The sequence below is a fragment of the Elgaria multicarinata genome, chromosome 8, assembly GCF_023053635.1.
Source record: "Elgaria multicarinata webbii isolate HBS135686 ecotype San Diego chromosome 8, rElgMul1.1.pri, whole genome shotgun sequence".
In the NCBI taxonomy this organism is placed as follows: Eukaryota; Metazoa; Chordata; class Lepidosauria; order Squamata; family Anguidae; genus Elgaria; species Elgaria multicarinata.
This window is the reverse complement of record NC_086178.1, coordinates 101,934,781-101,959,226: the sequence shown is the minus strand read 5'-3', so window position 1 is coordinate 101,959,226 and position 24,446 is coordinate 101,934,781. Positions and strand designations below refer to the sequence as shown.

The 24,446-nt window shown below is 38.5% G+C and overlaps 1 protein-coding gene across 1 annotated transcript in view; it reads right to left on the bottom strand.

The window, feature by feature from the left end:
• Window positions 1–24,446, bottom strand: part of BMPR1A (bone morphogenetic protein receptor type 1A) — a 73,858-nt gene that overhangs the window by 8,144 nt on the left and 41,268 nt on the right. The window contains exons 3-11 of the mRNA XM_063133113.1: window positions 16,021–16,222; window positions 9,701–9,863; window positions 8,788–8,890; window positions 7,373–7,472; window positions 5,734–5,833; window positions 4,310–4,454; window positions 3,296–3,488; window positions 2,308–2,605; window positions 930–1,105 (exon numbers count right to left, since the gene is read on the bottom strand). Of these exons, the coding sequence (XP_062989183.1) occupies window positions 930–1,105; window positions 2,308–2,605; window positions 3,296–3,488; window positions 4,310–4,454; window positions 5,734–5,833; window positions 7,373–7,472; window positions 8,788–8,890; window positions 9,701–9,863; window positions 16,021–16,087 (1,345 nt within the window). The 5' untranslated portion in view covers window positions 16,088–16,222. The remainder of the gene's footprint in view (window positions 1–929; window positions 1,106–2,307; window positions 2,606–3,295; window positions 3,489–4,309; window positions 4,455–5,733; window positions 5,834–7,372; window positions 7,473–8,787; window positions 8,891–9,700; window positions 9,864–16,020; window positions 16,223–24,446) is intronic.

Below are 24,446 nucleotides of genomic sequence, written 5' to 3'. Positions count from 1 at the left end.
GGCTGGTTTGCACGTCCCAATAAGCCACACTGGGTTGGTTGTTCACTTGCTAATCCATGGCCGTGGCTTGCTTCCCCCTTAGACCTCCTGCCTGCTCTCAGCACATATCCCATGGACCTCTGCACCGCAACCTCAGCAGCCTACTACACTTCTCTGATAATGGGCTCATTTGCTCATTAGGGTTTTGGCCTGCAGGGTTTTTAGCTACTCTTGCCAGGCAGCACTCTCGCCGTTTTAAAACACCCACACTGAAGTGAATCTGCCAACTTTGGTCATCACAAGCCACCCCAAACAACCCTACGACAAGCCATGATTTCTCAGGGTGGCTCGTTTGCGAAAACCAGTCCACAAGGGAAAAGCCATGCAGGTTTCAGATGTCACACTAAGCTACCCTGCAAGTACCCATGGTGACAACCCACCATGGCTTAGTGTGTCGCGAGAACCAGGTCATTAGCTAGTCTATCATAATGGCCTGGTTCAATGATCAAAACAGCTTAAACAAGCCACGGTGGCTTACTTAAGCCATGGCGTGTGCCAGCATGTGCCAGGCCCCATTTACCTTATTATTTAATGGAATGTTGTTTGATTTTTGAGGGTTATCTGCTCCTTCAATAAACAATGCTGTCCAGGTTCCGATGGCATCACAAACTGCACCCAGAAGAGTAATTAGGCAAATTTTGCCTGGCAGAGACCACAGCTTAAACAAGCCATCATGGCTTGTTTAAGCCAAGGTGCTTGTGCAAAACCAGGTCAATAAGTGACAGAAATTCAAGGAAGCAGATATAGTAACTTCTGCTGATTAAATATGTATGGATAAAAATATCTAACTGAATGTCTGACAAGGCAATAAAGATTATTCTACTGAATTGCAGATGGCTTGGCTTACAACATGTACATGATCAAATTTGAAGTCAAGATTTATACTTTACCTCCTGTGACACAACGCCGGGCCATTTCCCAAATAATCAAGCCAAAACTATAGATGTCAGCCATAATGTATGGCTGGAAATGATTTTTATTCAGGCTTTCATCTAGGACTTCTGGTGCCATGTAACGCTTTGTTCCCACTCTTGTATTCAAAGGAACATCAACTTCATTTGTATCACTACATTAATAAAAATATTATTATTATTATTATTATTATTAATTGCATTTGTATACCGCCCCATAGCTGAAGCTCTCTGGGCAGTTCACATAAGATAAAAACACTTAAAAACAAAATATTTCAACATTCTTATTTGTTGAAAGAATTTTAAAATTGGATGAAGGAAGAAGCAATTAGTATAATATTATTACCCCTTTATTTATAAAATAGAAATTTACTACAGTACACCCAAGCTGCCTGTTAAGAAGAGCCATGCTGGATTAGATGAAAGTCCATCTAGTCCAGCATTCTGTTCATACAGTGGCCAAACAGCTTCCCATGGGAAATTCACAAGCAGGATATGAGTGCATCAGCACACTCCCACCCATGTTCCCGAGCAACTGGTGTAAATTTGTCCAATCCTGTTAATATGAACAGACTACGGCCATATCTACACCAAGCAGTATATAGCACTATGAAAGTGGTATATCAGAGGCAGGAGCTACACCAAGCAGGATCTAGCACTATGAAAGTGGTATATGGTATGTGTCAATGGGCCCCAACAGTTGTCAGTGCACTTCAATACTGCTATAAAGCAGTAGTGTGGCTCCTGCCTCTTATATACTGCTTTCATAGTGCTACATCCTGCTTGGTGTAGATCTGGCCCAAGACTAAACTAATTTACAATTAATGCGCATTTCAAACAACCTGTATGAGTAAACTATTTGCAGAGCTATTATGTGATTGACTAACTGAGTCACAACAAAATGTATGAGGTACAATTTTTAGCTTTCAGTCCAACTTTTGTTTAGTACTGAATATTAAAAGTTCATATATATATATATATATATATATTGAAAGGGTATCTGTTGCAATAAAGGTTTTGAAGAAGAAAATGCTGAACTTTATTTGTCCTCTTCTATGAAGGCAGCGGGACTTTTTTTAATGTGTGACATTCCTAGATCTCCAGTCCAAGAACATCTGGCAAATATATATTAGTTTCAATTATTCTCTTCCAAGTATATTTTGCAGGTAAAATATTTATTATTTCAGGTACATCACTTTCATACACAAATACTCTTTTCTTCTGTTGTGAACCAGCCAAACAAGACAATCACACTTTTCTGATCTATGCACAAATACCCCTCCCATGAATATATGAATGCTGGATTTTGCATATGAATACGGAATTTTGTATATGAAAATAAAATGCAATCATCTACCTGTTAAATTTAACAGCTAGGCCCAAGTCAGCAATACAGCAAGTCCCATTTCTCTTTATCAAGATATTTTTACTCTTCAGGTCTCTGTGCGCAATAGCAGGCTTCCCTTGTGTTCCATATATCTCTGTGTGCAAATGGCAGAGACCACATGCAGCAGAATAAGCCAGTTTGAGAAGAGCTCTGTTGTCTAGCGTGGTACACTTCAGGAAGTCATATAGCGACCCATTTTCATGATAATCTGTGATCAAGTAAAGTTGGGTCCAAGAGCCTGTGCCTTTAATATCTGCTGCTATGAAACCTGTGGGATTTAGGAACATAATTATTGTTGAATGCTTCCTCAAATTATTAAATGAAAATCGTGCCAGGGATAAATACTGAATAGACCAACATGTCTTCATTGGTGATATGGAGCAGTACCTTCTTTACTGTACCACCTCAGTTGAGCAACTCCCACTTAAGCCCAGACATTGCTGACTTGGAGGAGGAGGAGGAGGAAGAGGAGGACAGACCATCTTCATCTGCCCTATACTGATCTGGTGATATTATTCTCTACTTATTTATTTTATGATTGATAATGGATTTAAGCATTTGTTCTGATTACTACGGCTCCAGTTCTCACAAGAAAGTACAATACACATTTGAAAAATAAATAAGTTGCACCGATTACACATCTCAAAACCTCTGGAATAATTTTGCTGAAGATAAATAGGAATACTACACTAAAAACAGCTCACGGATTTCCCTTCATATGGGGAGTGGAAATACTGTTCAGTTCCCTGAAATTTACATTCCAAGTCTTAAAAACATGTAAAATGCACTTAAGAAAATGCAATTCATCATAATAATAAAAACCCGGGCACACATCATATTCCCTTTCAAATTCTTACATGATTCTTGCTTTATATATGAATGATATCATTTAGCTAATAAAAGATCTGAAATGTTTTGTCTTTCTCCTCTAAGTGATATCCACATTCTCCTTACTTACCAAGTATATTTTCATGGCGCATGAGAACTGTCTGGTATATCTCAGTTTCTCGAAACCAGCTTGCTTCTTCAGTGGTGAAAAATACCTTCACTGCTACTTTTTCACCCCGCCATTTACCCATCCACACTTCACCATATCGCCCTTTTCCAACTTGCCGTACCATCTGAATTTGTTTGGCAATAGTCCGCTGGACCTGAAGAAAAAAAACCCCCTGAAATTAAGTGTTTCTAAAAACTCTGATAACGTATTTAGAAACCTTGACTTTAAAAAGAGATAAATTTGCATAATGGTGTCTAAACCTTTCTGAAATTGTTCTTCCATAGAATAAAAAAGAACTCGTCACTGAAGTCAGTGGGACTCACAGCCTAAATCATAACCTATTAAAGCCAAAATACTTGGATTTAAATGAATTAAAGTGGATTAATTGAAATACTTCAAATATACTTGACCTTTGGACAACCCCAATGTGAAAGCAAACTGCACTGAAATTAGCAAGACACTGATCCAATTTACACAACACAATAACCCATGTTCAGCCATGCTGTGTGCTACTGCTGTAGCTTTGATCGGGGCTGCATCATATCATGCGAACACTGTCACTGTGGGTTATTTGAGGGTTAAAGTACCTTTGCATAGCCCTCGGTTAGAAGTTAAATAACCCACAACTGCCTGGATGTGTTTTAAGATAAGTTTGCCAAGGGTACGTATTAAACAGCCTTTAAAAAATAAGCCCACAAAAGTTACTAATCTTCACATTTACTAGTCTGTTAAGAGGCTAGTAGCTTGTGTTCCTATGCTGTTGTGGAGGAGAAGCCCTTTACTCTGCAGCCAGCATGGAAATGCAGCAGGCTGGTGAAGGAGAGAGAAAGCAATCCATCCCCTCTTCGCCAGCTTGCTCATTCACCTTCAGATAATTCCTTGTAGCCAATGGTGACCAGGCTATTTGTTAAATACAAAGCTGATGTAAAATAAAGAACTTTGCATTGAAGCATAGTTAAATCATAGTTAAATTACCAAAAGAGGAAGTCCTGAACCACTGCCAGAGCTCTGAGACTGATCAATAAGATCTTTCAGTGACTCCCCGGTTGGAATAAAGGCTTCATCTTGCTCCAGATCACGATTATAACATTGTCTTTTTGCTACCCATTTACAATAGTGCCTGGGGGGGAAAACAGAGTTCAGAATTTATACATACCGATACAGCATATTATTAAAGCAAGTACTGTATTTATGTCCATAGCAGCATAACTGCGAAAGTATTTAGCAATGGTAGATTTTACCAATTCTTGCAACAATAACTTTATTTGCTAGTTTTCAATTTTATTTGACAAACATTGCCCACTGTGCATAGAAGTGAACACTTGAATTTAGGAATCCCATATTAGTTGAATTTGTGATATTCCTTATTGTAATTACTGCCCCTGGATATTAAGCCCACATATATAACCTCTACAGTTAGGTACTGACTTTAATGCATGATGAGCAGAGTTGAGAGAGCAGCACAAGAACAAGACCCACTCCTGATCTTACTATGCAGAATTAGGCAACTCAGATAAAACAGGACAATGCAAATCTAAATTAGGCCTGTCACACTCTCATCCTAAATATTTGTGACAATGCTTATGTCCACGATACCATTGTTAGCAGCACTACAGTGCTGGCATTAGGCCATGTTTCATGACAGTGGGTTTGCATTATAGGACTATAAATATTTTTTAGAAACAAAAATAAAAACATGACTCTTTATAAATGACACATTTCAAATATTCCACAATAACAGTGGCTGATTATCTAACTGCACGAATGCCAAAATCACATATTTGACAGCCATTCCATCTTCACATTAATCTAGAGCAATAGTGCAATTCCACATGTCTACTTATTGTTTCATTGGGACTTACGCCCAGGTAAATGCATATGGGATTCAAGACTAAGGGTCAGTTCACTCAGTCCTCTTGTGAATATACTCTACACATGGTGGGGTGCCCCACTGAAATACTCTGCTCTCTTGATCCCAGTCCCTATATGCAGAACATGACATAAACATCACATGTACACCCACTACTGTAAACTGACAGACACAAAAAGGGCTACACTAAGTATATACATCCACAGATTTGAATGCATGTGCCCCAGATCACACATAAAATGTTCTACTTGCAACTGGGGGTGGGATGGAGATTGGGCCGTGTAAGCTTGAAACTTGCTCCTAACTTCCACTATATAGAGAGATTCTACATAATAAGGGAGTTATATATTAAGTTTCATGTCATATCAGTTTCCATATAGTTGACATTTTTCATACTGATACAAATCAAGCTGTTATAGATTTTGGGATGCCTCTAGATTCTTATAGACTTAAATGAGTTAGCAACATATCCGTAATATTTTTATGCGATGCATTAAAAATGGGAAATAGCCAGTGAGAGATATTTTACCTGTAGCAGAAACAGCTAAATAAGACAATCAAAATTATTATACAGACTGCCATAGAAAGAAGTACGGCGATCCAACGAATGCTGCCGTCAAAGAGACCATCTATATATATAAAAAAAACCAATATTAAAAATTAATGGTAAATTTATCTCTTGGAAATATTATTAGACAAAGAATGAAAAAAAACAAACAAACCTGGTGGGAGTGTGTGTATGTATTTTCATTTTGTGCAACTATGCAGCAGGGCCTTCTCTGCTGTGGCACCCCGGCTGTGGAATGAGCCCCCTAAGGAGGTTCGCTTGGCACCTACATTATATGCTTTTAGACGCCAGGTGAAGACCTTTTTATTCTCCCAGCGTTTTAACAGCCTATAAATGAATTTTAACTTGGTGTTTTAAATTTGTAATTTTGCATTGCTGCTGTTTTTATTTAGTTGAGCTTTTATATTGTATTTTATATTATGGTTTTATACTGTTGTTTTATACTTTGAATGTTTTTAATTTTTGTGAACTGCCCAGAGAGCTCCGGCTATTGGGCGGTATAGAAATATAGATAATAAATAAATAAATAAATAAGTACAGTAATTGAGGATCAGCAGAATGCCTCTATTCATTCAGCAGCATGGGGAATCCCCAAGGATTGCAGCTGGCAGTATAAACTGGCCCCGAGTCATAATCCTACCTGCATGTCCCTGAAGCATTTATTGTATGGGATCCCAAAGGGCTCTATCATGCTTTCAAGCTCTTTAACATCTAACTGAATTCACTGACTGAGGACACCCAAGGATGAGGAGTGAGGTGTCATCAGTATGGTAAGGACAAGAACTATTAATCTTTTGCATCTAATTTGGGTGAGGTCGAGGAAGTGCTAAAGTAGTGTTTAGGGCCAGTAATTGACTGGATGAAGGCCAATAAATTGAATCTGTTCTAGATGGAATTCCTCTCCCCCTAAAGGATCAGGTCCGCATTTTAGGAGTTCTCATTGATCCATCTCTGTCACTGGAAGCCTAGGTGACATTTGTGGCACAGAGCAACTTTCATCAGCTGCACCAGAGACAGCCCCTACTGGACAGATATAGCCTTGCCATGATTATCTATGCTCTAGTAACATCCAGACTAGAATGTGGAGATTGGGCATTGGCAATATATCTCGCAGGGCTTCGAGGTCCACTGACTCCCAGTCGATTTCAAAATTTAAAGTATTGGTACTATGGCTTCGGATCCTGGTACCTGGAAGGCATGTGTACTCCCACACCAACTTGACTGTACACCTGTCAGCTCCAGAGGCCCTCTTCCAGTTCTCTCTACTGACTGAGGCAAACCAGGTTAAAAACGGGGAGAGGACCTTCTTGGTTGTGGATGTTCACTAGGGATGTTTGCATGGCACCTACTCTGACACCTTTTTGGTGCCAAGCAAAGACCTTTTTGTTTCCCATGGCTTTTAATCTGCCATTATGTTTTATGCTGCTCAAAATTGCTTAGCCCCTTGAGGTTTTATAAGATTTATGCTAAATCTTTTGCTGTTTCAGTTTAGTTGCTGCAGTGAAGGGCTCTAATAATGAAGGGTGTGAAGAGAAATCCTAGTGCACATGCAAATGTCCCACCGATGGCCTTGACCATGGAATTCTAGCAAGCATTGTACCTGTAGGAATAGGAGGGGGTAACGTGGGCTTCAAATCTTGATTGCAGAAATCTGTCCGACAGCATTCAATTGTTCGCCGTAGCTGTGCTTTTGGAGAATCCTATAGAATAAAAAGAGATTTCCCCCCTTCATATGTATTCTTTGAACAACAATCAGTTGCTACAACAAAAGGAAAGGTTAGTTGTGAAACAGAAATCATGCACTTGGCTATTAAACCAGAACAAAGTTTATTAAACTGACCACTGGATACTGCAAGAAAATGTTCATGAGGAGTACTTCTGTTCAGGGTTTCCAGCCAGCCATGCCTTTCCCCAGGATACTCTATTCCATTCTCACTTCCTTCTGGTTTTTCATTCCCATCCACAAGAGTCAGTCACCATTCCATGCCCACTGAGCCCTCATTGGGCACTTGGGGGGTGGGGTCCCAGTTTCTTCCTATATTTTTATTTAGTTCTGCAGAGGTTGGGGTTCACTCAAGCCTGCTGATACCTCCTCTCTTATGTGTGGATAATGTTGTTTAGCTACACAAGAATTTGCACTTGGAGAATGAGTTTGGTATTGATAGATAGGATTACCTCCAATCTTAGAGCTGGTCAATACAGCTCATAGTGGCTAAGACTGAGCTATAAAATCTTGCCTCTGCCATAAACTCATTAGGTGATCATAGGCAAATAACTCTCAGCCTGAGGATATGGGGACACTATTAGTAACCGAACTTACAGTTTGTTTTAGGAACTTCAGCAAGATAAAATACATGAAGAACACTGAACACTCTGAAGTGCTAAATATTAGAAATGGTAAAATGATACAGTAATACATCACCCAATTTCAGTTTTTTGAGTAAAGTATTTGTATACTATGAAATGAAAGCAAATACTGGAGTTCAAGTGTCTCCGGGAGGACGGGGCCTGCATGAATGTTAATACACAGTGTTAGTGTCAATATCACTGTTTGTTGTAGTGCTTTTATTGGTTTGTAGATAACTACATTACAGTTTATAACCAACATTGACTAAAATAAATCATTTGAGAGCATTTTCATTAGTCAAGCAGTAAAAACCTGGCTGGTGGGGAGAGAAGAAGAAGATTCTGCACTTTTAAAAAATACATTACTTCCTCTTTAAAGGTGCCAAGCTGAGTCAAAGGAGGTACACCCTCCACTCTAAATCAGTGCTTACTTTGAAAAAGCACATCTGAGAATGTTACAGTCTCAGTGCAATTTAATTAGCAATTGGTTAATCTTATCTAGATTGGATGGCAGTGCAGTTGTGCACTTGTAATGTGTGATCCTTTGCTTGTTACTAGCACATCATCTATCACTACAGTAACAGACCTGATGTGCAGACTTAAATTATCCAAGGGTAATAACTATTCCCCAGCTCCACTCTGAAAACAACGGAAAGACAGTTGAAGTACCTTGCACTGGAAGTCTGAGCCTTCATATTTCATGCAGCCTGAAGCAAGTGTAATTTCTCCATTTTCCTCTTCTTCGATGATGGCAAAGCAATGTCCGTTAGTTCTGGAACAGATAAAACGGCTTCAGATCTCCAGGTACTGTTCTATATGCATTCAACCCGTTTTTTTTATATGTATTAGTATATCATCTTAAATTTCCTCCTTCAAGCACAATGGACAAATACCACTCTGGTGGAGAAACTGTTCTCTAAGGAAATGAGGGACAACACAGCAGACAAAATGTGGTTGAACTTGCTTGACAGAATGTAAAGTAGTATTAGGTACTTCCCACTGTGTGTGACTGGGATTGCAGCTTTCAAGTGGCTGCAAGAAGGACAGCTTTAAGTGAGCTAAAGGCAACAAATTAAGAATCAAAAGATAGTTTTTTTAAAAAAATCCTTTTTAACGTTTAATTGAGTTAATAGGACACTGGTGGCCATTCAATGCATATGCCTTTATTTGACAGATTTTCCATTTAAAAATTCATATTTACTAGATTTATCTACACAAAAATTAACACCCCATTGTAGAAGCTATATAGGGACAAACACTAGAGGGCAATAAAAAGCCTTAATTTTAAAGTGACAAAAGAATTAACTAAACTAAATCCCCTTATCTACATCAAATATGCTATGTAAGAAGGTCAAATGCAATCCAATTGTTACACACACACACCGATTTGCACCATTTTAAATAATAGAAGTCATTTTACCAGAACATAAAAGTATGATAATTTAAATAGAGAGGAAGAAGGGAATTGAAAAACATGAGAGGAGCAAGGAAAGATTTTGAAACCTCTAACCTCAGTATAGTTCTTATCATATTCTTCATAACCTTGTGAGAAAACAGCCTATACTGTCCCAGTGATACTTACTTGCATGTGTTATTAATGGCATTTTCCGGACAGTGCCCTGAACAGTAGCACTGTAAAAACGGCAATGTGTCCTCTGGAGCTACGGTTACTCCATCTTCCTGCTTCTTCTGATCAGGATCTGTCTTCATCCCTGTCCCATGGAGCATGCTGTCTAGATTCTGCCCTGTATACCATAAAGAAGAACTAAGTGGTTTGTTTTGTAACATATTCTTGCTCTGAAGATTTAGAAATTTAAGCAGCAGTGGCCTCTCTAAAGACCTTCTGGTTCAACTCTCTTCTCAATAAGATATTACCTGTAGGTGAGCTGCATTCAATTTCAATAGAACTGATTTCCAAGTGTATTCAAGATTATAAACTTGATGACAAACAATGGGTCACAAAATCTGTTTTGGTAGAACCTTCTGAGATTATCTCAAGAATTAAGGTGCTTAAAATTGTCTTTTTCTTGAATGTTTAGTTCCACCCACTTTTTATAAACAACAATTTTGCAAGCTTCTGTAGGCAGGAATACTTCTATAGCATAGTTCCTCAACATTGTGCCCTCCAGATGTATTGGATTACAAGTCCCATTATCTTCAGCCACTTGAATGTTTGTAGTACCTCTTTGATTAAGAGAAAACATGGATCCTTAAATAACATAGGCCATTGGAAATGAGCGAATGGCCATGGATTTCATGAATAATATGAAAAGCCCCTGCATTTTGCTGGCAGTTTCATAGGCAACTTGAAAGTCTGTGAAAGAGGCCATTTAAAATTACCTCCAGCTTTCTAAAATTCTTTCTCATACAGCAATTTCATTTCAGCTGCATCTCAAGAGCCTATGGATAAATTTCCCTCAAGAGCACAATCATTTTATTTAAAACCAACACATTGCCTTAAACTTGAAAAAATTCAATTATGGATAATGAAATTATATCTTTACCACAATATGACCTCGTTTGCACATAACAACCAACCATAAGTTAATTAATTAACCCATGGATGGTCAGGGCCGTGTGACAACAAGCAAGCATGCTGTCTTCTACCACTTCTGCTCAACAACACAGAGTGCCAGGTTCAGACAATGCAGCAAACAAGGAATGGGGTGTTACTGGATTGTTTGATAAACTGAATGAAAACGGAAGCAGCCAGCAGGTGGGGAGGCAGCGCACTTGCTTGCTGTCACACAGTCTCGACAACCCATGGGTTGTCATTATGTGTGAACCAGGTCTACATATATTCAGGTTGTATTTATTTATGAAGTTCCTTTGCTTCTATAAATACTATTTAATTCACTTTTTCAAATAGTAAGAATCCAGTTTCAGTGCAATGTTCCATCCTAGGATATTTCATCCATCTGCTAAATAAGCAATCACGTTAAGTTTCCATTTGAAAACTATATAAAGAGAAAAATAGTTTCATGTATGAAGTACCTAGAATAAAATATATTTTAAAAACATGGGAGTTCTTATCTATAGCTGTCATATTTTGCATGCATTACTAGGCATTGATAAGTCCATTGTAGTCAAGACCATATACTCCCCCCGCTGATATTAACATAAAGTCAATGCCTTTTCAAAAACTTTGAAAGTAATACCTTATCAAAAATGTTCAGAAGCTATTAAAAGAACATAATGAAAAGTAAAATGTCTCGTTCTGCTGCTGCTTTGGCTTGTTTTTTTCTCGAGTTTGTTCTGACTCTATACTGTTTAGCTTCACCCTACCCAGTGCCTGTTTACACTTCCCTGTGCCTGTTTGCATTCTCTTTCCCTCCTTATTGTTTACTACAACTTTATTAGATTGTAAGCCTATGCGGCAGGGTCTTGCTATTTACTGTGTAATCTGTACAGCACCATGTACATTGATGGTGCTATACAAATAAATAAATAAATAAATAAATAAATAAATAAATAAATAAATAATAATAATAGCAGCAGAGGTTTCTAGTTCAAATGCCTGTCTCAAGGCTTGTCAATCAGGAAATCAATAAGGAGTAACTGAGCGTTTCCATAGACTTGAATCAATGGGACTAAGTTCAGTGTGTTTAACTGTGGGCTGCATCTATCCTCCATGTTAACAGCATTAGGTGCAATCCTATGCACATTTTCCTGGGACCGTGCTGTTGGGGTTCTGGAAGAACCACACTATTTTCAGCAGGTTGGATGAAAATATTATCCAAATAAAGTATTATTCTTTATCTTCCAGTAAACATAGCAACAGAAGCTAGGCAAGTCACTGTATCCCATTAATTCTAAACAAGCATAAAAAATGTGAAGGGACTTCTTCAGAAAGAAATGTCTTGAGCACAAAAAAAAACCCTCATATGGAAATTACCCACAATTGTAAGCAAGATAATATTTACAATCACTAACCAAATCCCAGAAAAGATGTACAAACAGACTAACTGCTGAATGAAGCTAGTGCTTCTTTTAGTATTGGATAAAGCATGAAACCATGTATCAGTCCTCTGCAGACCCAGTGCACTCTCATTCTTTATCCCAAACAAAATAAGTCAGGCAGCTACTCAGGATTTATGTGTTCCTAAGAATCACTCAGGTTGATCTAAGCTTCCTGTAATACTTAAATATTTATAAATCCAAGTTCTAAACTCCATGTCAATTATTATCCATGATGGGCACAGGGCCTAAGTTGTTACAACAAACAGTGCCACAGTATCCACATTTTAGGAAACAGGTAACTAAAACCTCTCTCCCAGTTTTAACCGCTTTGAAAGAAAACATGGCATTAAAGTTTCACTTCTTAAATTAAAAGCTGGACATCTTAACTGCTTATCTGCTGTCTCAGAAATTGGGAGACTGAGTGTTAATATCGTCTCCAGTCTGTCTTATATGTCTGAAATGTAATATCGGAACAATTCCTACTATGTACTGCCCTATTAAGTGCTTGTCAATATTCATTTGACTAAAAATTATGTATCATTCCTTCTAATAGCCAACTGAAGTAGTTGATGCCAACAAGTTTGGAACCAAAACTGGGCCACTGAGAAACAAAAGGGAGATATAAAAATGCTCTGCGTAAGGGCGTTAAAAGAAGTAGTTCTTGCAAAAAAACAAACAAACAACTCAGCCCATTGAGAACTGGACATGACCATTGCCCTCCAAGAATCACAGAATGTTGTGTCAGTAAGGAAAGAAAACTAGAAAGCTGGGGAGTGAATTGGCCTGCTTGAACCACTTACAATATCCTGGAGGTGGCAGCCTGAACAGGAACACTCCTTTTAGGGGGTGAGGCAGTGCTTGATCCAGGCTTTTTTTGTGTGTGTGTGTGTGGGGCCTTTGGACAAGATTCTTCAATGTCCCTCCCCACCCCCAGTGAGTCTACCTAGTAACCACTATTGTTACCAACTGCAATTGGTTGTCATCTTCTTTCTCATCATTGCTACCATTTGCTTTTTTGATAGGCAGAGAGCCAATGAGCAAATAGACAGTGGCATCTGCTACTCCTCCTTTTCACCACACTGTTGTCTGGCTGAGCCAGAAAGAAAGGCAGGTTGCAATGAGGAGGAAGAGAAAGAAGACGTCCAAGGGCTCTTGTCAGTGGGACCCTACTGGGATATGGGACCTCAGCACTCGCTGAGGTGCTGTGCAGTGTATCCTGAGGTGAGGATACACTGCATCATTTTGTACCAGGTCCCACTTGTTTCATTTTGATTTTTCACAGAGATTGGAAAGAAGCATATATTGTATTTAGTGTAGTTTTTGTGAGGCTTTATGGCCACATGGACAATGAGTGTGATAATCTGCAAGGCTTTTCCGAACACCTACTGTTCTTTCAAAACAGAATCGACTTTGATTAGTAATGAAACTGATCTACTTCGATCATACAAGAAATAGCTTATGTTTAAAATGAATGTCTGTCCTTTCAATCATTAACAACATCCTGTTTAGGCTTCCTAAGTTTTAGGAACAGCAATCTGATGAAACAGTAATATCAAATAGAAACAATGCAGTTAAGCAAACTCTGCACTGTGAGAGAACAATCACTGAAACATACGAAATCTTTACAGCTATTTATTAATGAAAAATATATGGATCCACTCCAATCCAGATTTAGCCAAGGTTTAGCACTGAAACAACCTCGGTTACCCTGATGGATGACCTCTATTGGAAGATATAGGAGAGGGCAACCAGTTGATTCTCGATCTCTGTGGCTTTTGATACCATCAGCCATGATATCCTGGCTAGGCTGGCTCTGTGGGTTGGGAGACATGGTGATACAGTGCTTCCACTCTTTGCTCCAGCAACAGCTTTGGAAAGTAGTATTGGGGAGAGGGGTTTCTGCTTGGTGCTATGGCATCTGAGATGTGGAGTCCTGCAGGTCTATTTTATCCCCCATTCTTTTTAACATCTACACGAAGCCACAGGGTAAGGTCATCTGGGACTTTGGAGTGTGGTATGCAAATGACACCCAGCTCTATTTCCCTTTGTCATCATAGTTAGGCGATGCTGAACTTTTGCCTGGATGAGAACCAATAAATGGAAGCTGAATCCTGACACCACGGGGGATGGGTTTTTACACTCCCCCTCAAGGAACAGCATGTGGGTGTTCCTTGATCCAGTATTGTCACTAGAGGCCCAAGTGGCCTCAAGAGCACCTTTTGCCAGCTTTGGCTGGTTCACCAGCAGTAGGCCTTTCCTGCTATGATCCATGCTTAAACTGTAATGTGTTACACATGGGACTGATTTTGAAAATGGGTTGGAAGCTTCCATTAGTACAGTACTCAGCTGCTAACATTCTGGTTGGACTATTTAGAAGGAGCTACGTTACATCAATTTTGAAGGAACTACATTGACTGCCAATTCAAGGTGCTAGTGCTTATGCATTATCATCTCTATTTTTCATCTTTAGGAGAAGTTCATCTTTAGGAGAAGTGAGGACCTTTTCTGTAGTAGCACCCTGACTTTGAAAAACCCTCCTGTGGGAGATATGCCTGATGCCCACACTGTATTTTCAGTGATAGGTTGACATTATTTTGTATTTGTAGCTGGTTGAATAGCTATTCCTTTCAATTTTACGTAATGTTGTTTAATATTTTACCTTGTTTTTTATGATAAGAGTTCACATTTTAAGGTATACCAACCTGAGTTCCACTTAGGTGCAGTCTATGCATTCTTAAAAATAAACAAATACACTGGCCAAAATTATGTATATAACTTTAGAAATTCTCCATAATAGTAAAAAGTACTAAAAGGAAAACAACTAACCTATATCATGACACAGAAATTTCATGAGACAGTAATTTCTTTTTAAAGATAACCTTCTGTTCAGATTCTACTACCTCTACTTCCTCATTTAAACAAAGTGTCATCTATGTGCATAAATTTCCATGAATCAGCTCACGGCTCTGAAATTCTTGTCAGTGACTCAGATGTATATATCTGTATAATGACTTCACAATCTCTATCAAACAGCTATATCTACCCAGATCCCTCTTTAAGGGTGGCTAACAGATTCTTCTGAATGCATGTACATTCTGTTAGCAGCCTAGATTACAGAAATCATATTCACTCAAAAAGTACCTGAAGCTCACCAAATGTAACCCTCACTGGATAAGACCATATACTGACACAGAAATTAATCGGTTTCAATAAATGCAAATTCAGTACTTTTTAAAATGAAATGGAACTTTGCCATTGAGTTGAGAAGGGGTTAAACTACATTCTATGTTTTTGCAAATTAAATTAAAAATCCATAAAGATTCACAGTAAAATTGTCCCATTACCATTGCAGGTGTGCTTTAACAGATTTTCTAAAATTGTGAGCCTGCACAGAAGTCCAAAGCTCAAGAAGTAAATGAAATTTAGAAGCATGTGCCAACTCAAAACACTTTCCAAACCAAACTGACCCAAAAGTAGAGTTTCTGAAACATAAAGCCAACTAGGAAAGGCTAGTTTTGATAATCAGTTCTTTCATATTGCCTTTGAACAGGAATCAATGGGCTGAAGAAGGCAGGGAAATTATCTTGTTAGCTATAGCTGCAAGTTAAAGACATGCATGCCTTATTATTTTAGACGTTTTAGCAAGTTCCCCTGCTAAAATCTAAACTGCCTTTTTTTTTTTTAAGTACAGTGTTGGTTACTGAAAAGGATGCAAGTCATTTTCAGGTGGCCGTAAAAGTTTGCCCTTTCAACAACTCTCATGTCACACTCCTAAACAGCTTTGTAAGCTTCTGGATTTCAAAAGCTTTTCAAAAGTTACAATGGATTATCAGCATCTATTTCAAAATGCAGTTCAAATATAAAACAATGTTGCCTATGCACATCAACATTTCAAAATAAAAACATTTCTTAAAAATCAAAGTTTTAGAAGTGTGATTTTACCTTGAACTTGAAGAATGATGAATATACAGAACCCCAGCAATCTGATGTAAACTTTCAGACAAATCATTGTTCACATTTAAATCCTTTCTGTTCACTGTCAACTTTGGCAAACTGCCCTGCTGCTTGACAAGTTTTAAGCTGGATTGCTTAGTGAAATTTGGTGACCAGTTGAAGTAATGATTTAATTATTCCAACTTGTTTTCTGAAAAACAAATGATATTACATTTTTGAACAGATAGATATGATAATGCTAGCTGCAAAATACAAAGGGGGAAGCATTTCAAGTGGGCAAGATGTAGTAGGATCTTAAAATGAAAAATGCATTCACATAAATATATAAACAGAACTAAAATATGACCCACTGATTTGTATTTGATAACTACGCAACATTTTAAAATTAACTCAAATATATCTAGCTGATTACACACATCTATGCAACTCAAACTAAAAACTGAGATTTTTCAAAATTCTAATTTCAACAGCATTGGATCAGACTGATAATCATCCCATTCTAACAACCCAATGTAGCACATTACCAGAGGAGTTTCATGCAGTGAGCAAACTTGTATTGCGAAAAAAATATCTCCGTGCAAGATTGTCTAGAAAATCCTTTAAAATGTTTACTTAAATGCACAAAAAGCAAGGCAGTTAAACTGCTTTACCACTTTCAATCACCTTTCAGGAATAAAGTGGACAAACACGGTTATATTAAAATTTCACAGCTGCAGTAACCTCTCAGTGAAGTTTCTGCAATGATTAACAGAGTCTAACTAGCTCTCCAAGGAATAAACAGCAATTTGAACACCTAAGTAGTTAATACGGACAATACAGATTCTGTGTTAAGATGAACAGAACACTGATTTTGCCTTTCTTTGGCCTCTTGTTTGAGTGGGCTTGACCCCCTGACCCCTGTCAGCCTGGCGCTATTCTTGAATGAAAAAACTTGTATTTGTTCAAGGATGTGCTGCAATTACTGTTGGTGGCTGCTTCTACCATAAATAACTCAATCTGTCTGTTGGCAGAACCCAAGAACTTTTCATTTTAATTACTGCTTCATAGGCATTTAACATGGAAGCAAATTACTGGCGGAGCACAGAGGTGTCTGTCACTTTCAATTTGCGCATGCAGGGGGCATGGAGCCTTCGACCTGTGGCCTACTTTTCACACATCTGTGACTTTTTAGTAATGAAGAAACAAAGCAGTTTCCTTACCACAAGAAATAGAACCAGTGCAATGGAATAACCTATCTGTGTATACACAAACTAATACATGTATAACAAAACACAATATAGATACAAACTACTTCAAAAATGTAAATAAATATTTTAGTTCTTTAATCTTTAGGTCTTTGATTTCATTGTTCTTGCTTAAAAAAACCCTTCTGATTTTATTATATTGATTTTTCATTGTGCAGTTTTAATTTGTATCTTGTCCTGGGTACTGCCATAAGGAAAGGCAGTATAAACATGTTCATTAATAATAGGTAAAAATGCAAATAAACGTTAAGGGGAAATCACTGAAGTTCCCCCCTAAATATACACGTATTTTCACTCCTTTCCTCAAAAAAATATTTTAAGCAACATCTGAATAAAATCTTTTTGTCTGAAAAGCAAAATGATTACTCTTTCCTAACGCAAGGTATTTAGTGTAACATATATTTAAAGATGTTGTAGCTTACTACATTTTCATATAAGGAAGAGAGAAAAAATCCAGAAAGTTCAAAACTGTCTCCCCTAGCTCCCAACCCCTCCCTCACCATTTCCCTAGCGCCTTTCTTGCTCCTTAGTTGGGGAACCATAACTTCCAGCCCCCATCTCTTCCTTCTCTATTACCATTATTAGTAATGATCAGACAGTCCTGTGCTAGGGGATTGGTATAATAAGCAACCGTTCCTTTTTTCTGTAAAATGTTGTGATCAAATACAACTCTTGATCAGCGAGTGAGCTAATTTCCCCACTTTGCTGAAGTATAAAATCTACCAATAAGAGGAAGATTTAAAGCACAACCCCCCCCCTAATAATTAGGACTAGGCTGATTATACATGAAGGATTTTGTATGAATTTATCTAGGCTCCACTGTAAGAACCCAAGACAATGCCCCATGCCTTCAAGGTTTCGTTCTTCTCTTTCTGCCTTCTCAACAATCAGAGGTGGAAGTTAGTCAGGAAAACTTAGCTGCACATCCTGCTTTCATGACCCATATCTGGAGCCAGGTAGCTATTTTCCCTGGGGATCAACAGGCTGATGATCTGGCTGATTTTACCTTACCACATGACATGCGGCATGGCTAACTTGCGTAAGCCTTGGGGATTTAATTGCACTAAACTTATTCTTCTGGAGTGTCAGGCCTTGTTCACTTGTACTCCTTATTGTGTTGCAAACTAATATACTTGATTTATAACTGACCTCTATCAACAAGGACTAACACATGCTCCTAAAATAAACCTTTGCTTATCCCTGACCATTAAAGGCTTGCCCTAATACAAAGATCTTACGTCGCCTTTAAAAGATGCTTAGACAATGGCTCTGACAAAATTCAAAAGGAAATGGAGTTCCAAAGTTGTATTTGTTTTATATATTAGTACATTTATATCCCACCTCTTTTCCTCTTGCAAGGAACACATTTTCTCCTCTCCATTTTAACTTCACAACAAAATTGTAGAAAGTCCACAATATCCAGCAACATAATGTTAGCACAGTGCACGGAGGAGGCAATTCATAGGAATGCAGGGCCAAAGCCATGGATCAGGATAAAGGGTTAGATTCTTCTTCTTTGGGTTCTTTCCACTATCAAAATTCTATGATAGTATTAATTAGATGGTAAAATCTGTTTTTTTATTATTTGATGTTGATACAGAACCATATACAATGTCTAACAAATTGGTAGTTCCGTGCAGAATTTAAATTCCTCCATTGGCTTTGAAGCTAAGCTATTAGAACTGGTACCCAGAACCCTGCTGAATATAAGGAAGTAAAGAGGAAGTGTTATTTGCATTTAAGAAAAATGTAACCAAAAAAATAATAATCCAAATTTGTCACTAATTCCGCAATACACAGGGTCCCTTAAGTACTATGTAACCAAAGTTCCTACTTGTATACACGCACCCAATGCAAGAAGAAAATGTGTTGGCCATAAGGAAAATGCCAAATCCATATTAATGTAATACTTTTATTAGGCCTACTCAAAGGTCAAAAAACATGCGATATGATCAGTACAGACAGCATTCCATAGACTCCTTGTGAACCCCCAAATTAATTTAAGTACCAAGCAGCAACTTCTTAATCTGTCATCAGAGGAATGTGAAGCAGTGATGCAGTCTATGTGGAACTACCAAGCTTTGCTCAAAGGAGGAATGCTTAGTGAGACCAGCAAGGAAGCCTCTAAATAGGCTAGAATAGGCAATTCTCCTGGGCCTCTACAGAATGCTTCCGGGTTATACTGTCTCTTGTGGTATACTGTCTCTCCTCTACTAGTGGACGCTGCCGTGTTCTAAGTAACAGACTGTCTTCAGCTCTGCATTCCTCCTCCCACATTTGATAGGAACTATGCCTGATGCACACACTCCTTGCCTTTGCAAACTTAACTTCAATTACTGTAGTTTAAATAGGCTTTGTAAAAAACTCTGAAGCAAATGGAGCATTAATCAGTTTTAACAGCTTTGTGCATTCCTGTGAACAGACGCCACATAGTATCCTTAGTATCCGATTCAGAGGGAGAGGCGGGTAACAAATAAATATTATTATTATTATTATTATTATTATTATTATTATTATTATTATTATTATTATTATTATTATTTTCCCCCTCAAAAAGTGCAAAACCTCCTCCCTGCATCTCTCTTTCAATTTGATCAGCTTATGCAACTTCGGTAACTATATAATACTATGACTCTTGCCATTATGTCCTAATGAAAACTGTTTGGTCTAAGTGCCTATTAGCTGAAAACCTGCTTCTTGTTGCAGCTGCTTTTTCAAAATGAAAGACACTGGGCATTCCAATCATGGAACTTCCACATCACAAGTATTTGACCCAATGAGAAAAAGCACACCTAGGATCTAAAAGGTACAGGCAAGGAAAAAGGCCACGTGCTCCCTTAGAGATTCCGAGATGGTTCTTTGTTGTAGTCTTCACATGAGCAAACCCAAATAGGAGATAGAGGAACACACTGAAACACATATGGTTAATTTGCCATTTAAATAAGAGCATCTGCATTTTAGGGCTGCTTGGAGTAGATGTGCTCCATTCATCTGTTGCTGTTGTCTTGAAAGTTAGTTTACAGAAAATGGGGGAAATAATTGTTTCCCCAACTTTTTTCCATGATGCAGTAAAATCTGCAAAAGAAAAATCTTTACAGGGACAGAGACAGAGAAATTCTGAGGGTTGTATGAATGAGAATTATACTTTGGGTAGGAATAGGGCTCTCTTTTGTTACTGAGAAACACAATCATGACGGCTTTGTACACATACAATGTGTATTTTGAATTTGTGCCTAGCACTTTTTCCAATGTATTTATTCTTCTGGGAAAGGTTGCATGGTCAAAGGTTTCAAGGTAGCTAGGAGCAATAGAATCCTGATGTTAGCATGCTAGGATATCTACCTCTATTATGATTGAAGCTATGACTGATAGCCAGTGTGGTGTAGTGGTTAGAGTGTTGGACTGGGACTCAGGCAATCCAGATTCTAGTCCCTGCTCAGCCATGAAGCTCACTGGGTGACTCTGGGTCAGTCACTGACTCTCAGCCTACTCTACCTCATAGGGCTGTTGTTAAGTAGAGAGAGTGAGCCTTGAAGTGCAAGATAGGAAAAGTATACCTCATCATATGGCTGTGCAGCCACTATCGCCATTCTATGCTGGAGCAGAAAGCAAGAAGGCTAACTGTTCTCAGAATGTTTTCCCTATTCTCCTGCAAGCATGCATGGCCCCAACACAGATCAGGACCATAATGCTTCAGGAGAGGAGGGTTTAAGCATCCCATTTTTGTCCTGAAAAGAGGTTTTTACAACCTTCCACAGGGGCAATTATTTTGGGGTGGGGGAGAATGGGTTTGAAGGAAACTTAAATCCATGTGTGCTTGCAAGAGAGTAGGGGAAACAACAGGGAGAATGTTTTGCTTGGCCAAGAGTCAGTGTGTAAAGAGGAAAAAACGTAAGAGAGAGGATGTATGGGTGAGTGTATGCATTTTGTGACATTTACTTTCCTGAGGACTTCAGCCAACTGGGCCAGCACAACAATTCTACCAATAACAAGCTCTTTGCTTGCTTTTTGTATGCATATATGTGTGTGTGTGTGTGTGTGTGTACTTTGTTGTTCTCTTACTATTTATTTAAAGATGGATTTTAAATTAAAAATATTTCTTTCCATTTGATTGTTGCTGCTGCTTAACATACAGTGCAAGCCTATACACGTCTACTCAGAAGTATGTTCCATTGAGTGCAATGGGTTTTACTCCCAGGTAATTTTTTAAACCATTAGCTTATATGAACAGTGGTGGGGAGGTTGTTGCAGTTCTCTTGCTAGTTATTTAAAGAGAGATTTATACATGATTTTTCTCTGACTGATGATTACTGTTGCTTTACTTAATTTAAAAAAATAATTGCTGCTGCTGGTGGTGGTGAATAAATTTCATTTAAATCCATCTGTTTTCATGATCTATTGGGCAGGATGTGTGAGTGTTTCTGGTTTGACTACAGGGGGACTGGGGTTAGGGAGACTATGGCCTTAGCTAGACCTAAGGTTTATCCCAGAATCGTCCCAGGGTCATCCCTGTTCATCTAAGTGACACACAGGGGATCCCAGGAGCAGGCAGGGAAGACCCCGGGATAAACCTTAGGTCTAGCTAAGGCCTATGACTAATCATGCATTTCTGGCTGGAATATTGGGGAACTGGATGGGGTAACCACCCTTGGACTGCTTCGGATGCTTGGAACATACTCTGCAATTACTTGCTGGTGGAGCAGGTTAATATAGGCTCAAAGGGATGTTTTCTGGTGGAGCTGTATGGGTCAGAGACACCACTCAGTCCTTTGCCTCTTGTGACTCCATGACCCCAGCTCTCATGACTCTTTGGCCCCACATTTGCCCCACAAGATGCCACTGGTTGTGAGGATAAAATGGGGAGAGGACATAAGAACATAGGAAGAGCCATGCTGGATCGGACCAAGAGTCCATCTAGTCCAGCACTCTGTTCCCACAGTGGCCAACCAGCTGTTGACCAGGGATCCACAAGCAGGACATGGTGCAAAAGGACTCTCCCACCCATGTTCCCCAGCAACTGGCATATACAGGCTTACTGCTTCTGATACTGGAGGTAGCACCTAGCCACCAGGTCTAGTAGCCATTGATAGGTACCATTCAGGGTTGTGAACCAAGCATAAACACAACCACTACCAAACTACCATCAAACACACACATTTGCTAGCTTTCCTTCCTTGCCTCTTTTCCCAAAGTTCTCTTGCCTCTTTCCATGTTTTTTTCCTCAGTCAGGATCCAAGGAGAATGCTTGCTCCAAGGCTTTAATCTATTTTTAATTGTATTTTGAATCTTTTTGCAAACCTTCAAGGTCCCTAATAACGGTGTGGCCAACAATTCAGTCTCCTATCATTGTCTATATCAGCGAGGATTGAAAGGGAGTGTACCCCACAATGTATTTCATATCATTTAATGTAACAATAAAATATATTACAACTGCTTTGCCTGTAGGATTCTGTACTGCAGAATACTTTAAAGATTTTCAATTACCGTGTCATATATCAATATATGTTGGGTTTGTTTGCAGGTTGAAAATAGCTCAGAATAAGTAGTTCAAACAAATTCCAGATCCTTTTTTAAAAAAGACACGTGAGTTTATGAATACACAGCTATAGAAACATCGTTGCTTCTGACAAGCCTATTTCCAGAAGAAATCATGTCAGAATAAATTTCAAAATATTGAAAATACATTTTATATAGGCACGTATTCTGCATACTACCACAAAACCACATGGTGCTTCAATTCCTACCATACTTCTGTAAAAGCCTTCTACTATTTGGCAAAATATTTTGCCTCTGATTATTCTCAATACAGCATTTCAATATAAACGTTAAAATAATTCTTATAAAACACCTTCTCCTCCATCTTCATAGTATTGTATTTATTTATATCCTGCCTTTTCCCTAGTACTTGGACTCAAGGCAGTTTAAGTAACATATGTCGCGTAAGTAACATATATTTATTTAGTAGATTTGTATCCTGAATTTTGATTGCAGTCCTCAAACATGCTTACAATATTCATAACGAAGACTGCATACATTCGCAGAACAACCCTATCTTCTTGGGAGGGGAAGATCCATGGCACAACCATTGCTGTATCTAGCACTTGTGCTGGCCAAGGCAGAAGATGGGTGTGTATCGCTGTTGTCACTTTTTATTTTCTCCAATTCTTTTATGTTTTCCCTCCCACTATGGTGTGGGGGAATTAAGTACCAGAGCTGGTGTACTTATTCATCAGTCTGTTTAGGAGCATATTCAGGGAATAAGGAAGGCTTGGAGCTATGGACCCCTCTACACCCACCCACCCACCGCAAAACCACACACACTCTGGAATGGTATCCCAAGTCCCTCAATGTGTATCACTGGTGGAGTTTTCTTCTGTAACACTGGGAAGGCTTAGGAGAGAGTCAGCTACGCTGTGAAGCAGTTTAGGATTTCTCCCTAAAAGACGTAAGAGTTAAAACTACTAATGTTGGTTAATTTATGGATGCCACTAATCACCTTCACTATTACATTCTGGAATATACTCTCCAGGTGCCCAGTTAATTGTTGTTCTACTCTGCAGATAAAAAATAATTTAGCATTCCAATAGAGTATTGATTTGCTACACAAATAGTAGCATTCTTAAGCATTCATCTTCTCACTTTTAATATTATTGCCTTTTGAGGTAGTATTGGACTAAATAAGAAGAAATACGTGCTATTATTCTCTAGCAAGAAATGCAAGCTCATAACCGACATATTAGAATGCAACATTCAATACTTCAGGAATAAGCAATCACTTAAATAAAACCCAGCTGGATAGTATTCCTCATCTGTAATTCCACAGTACACACATATGATGGCCTGTCTCTTCAAAGGCTGAGTGTGAATAATTATGTAAAACACCGCTAAGTGTTAAATATAAATATAACCAACACGTATTGGCATTTTGCCTGTCAGTAATTTTTCGCATTTTAACCATGTAAGTCTTAATGAAGTCAAACTATAATGAGGCTTGGTTCAAAGTTGATGTCTTTGTTTCAAAATAAACGTTGTGTGTAGAATTCTACAAAGTAGAATCTACATCAAAATCTTTTCATGCTGAATTTGAAGTTTAAGTGCAGGCAAGCAATAAATACAGGCAAAGCTAGGATTTCAACAACTCCTTTCTCTCTGTCTCTCTCTCCCCACCCC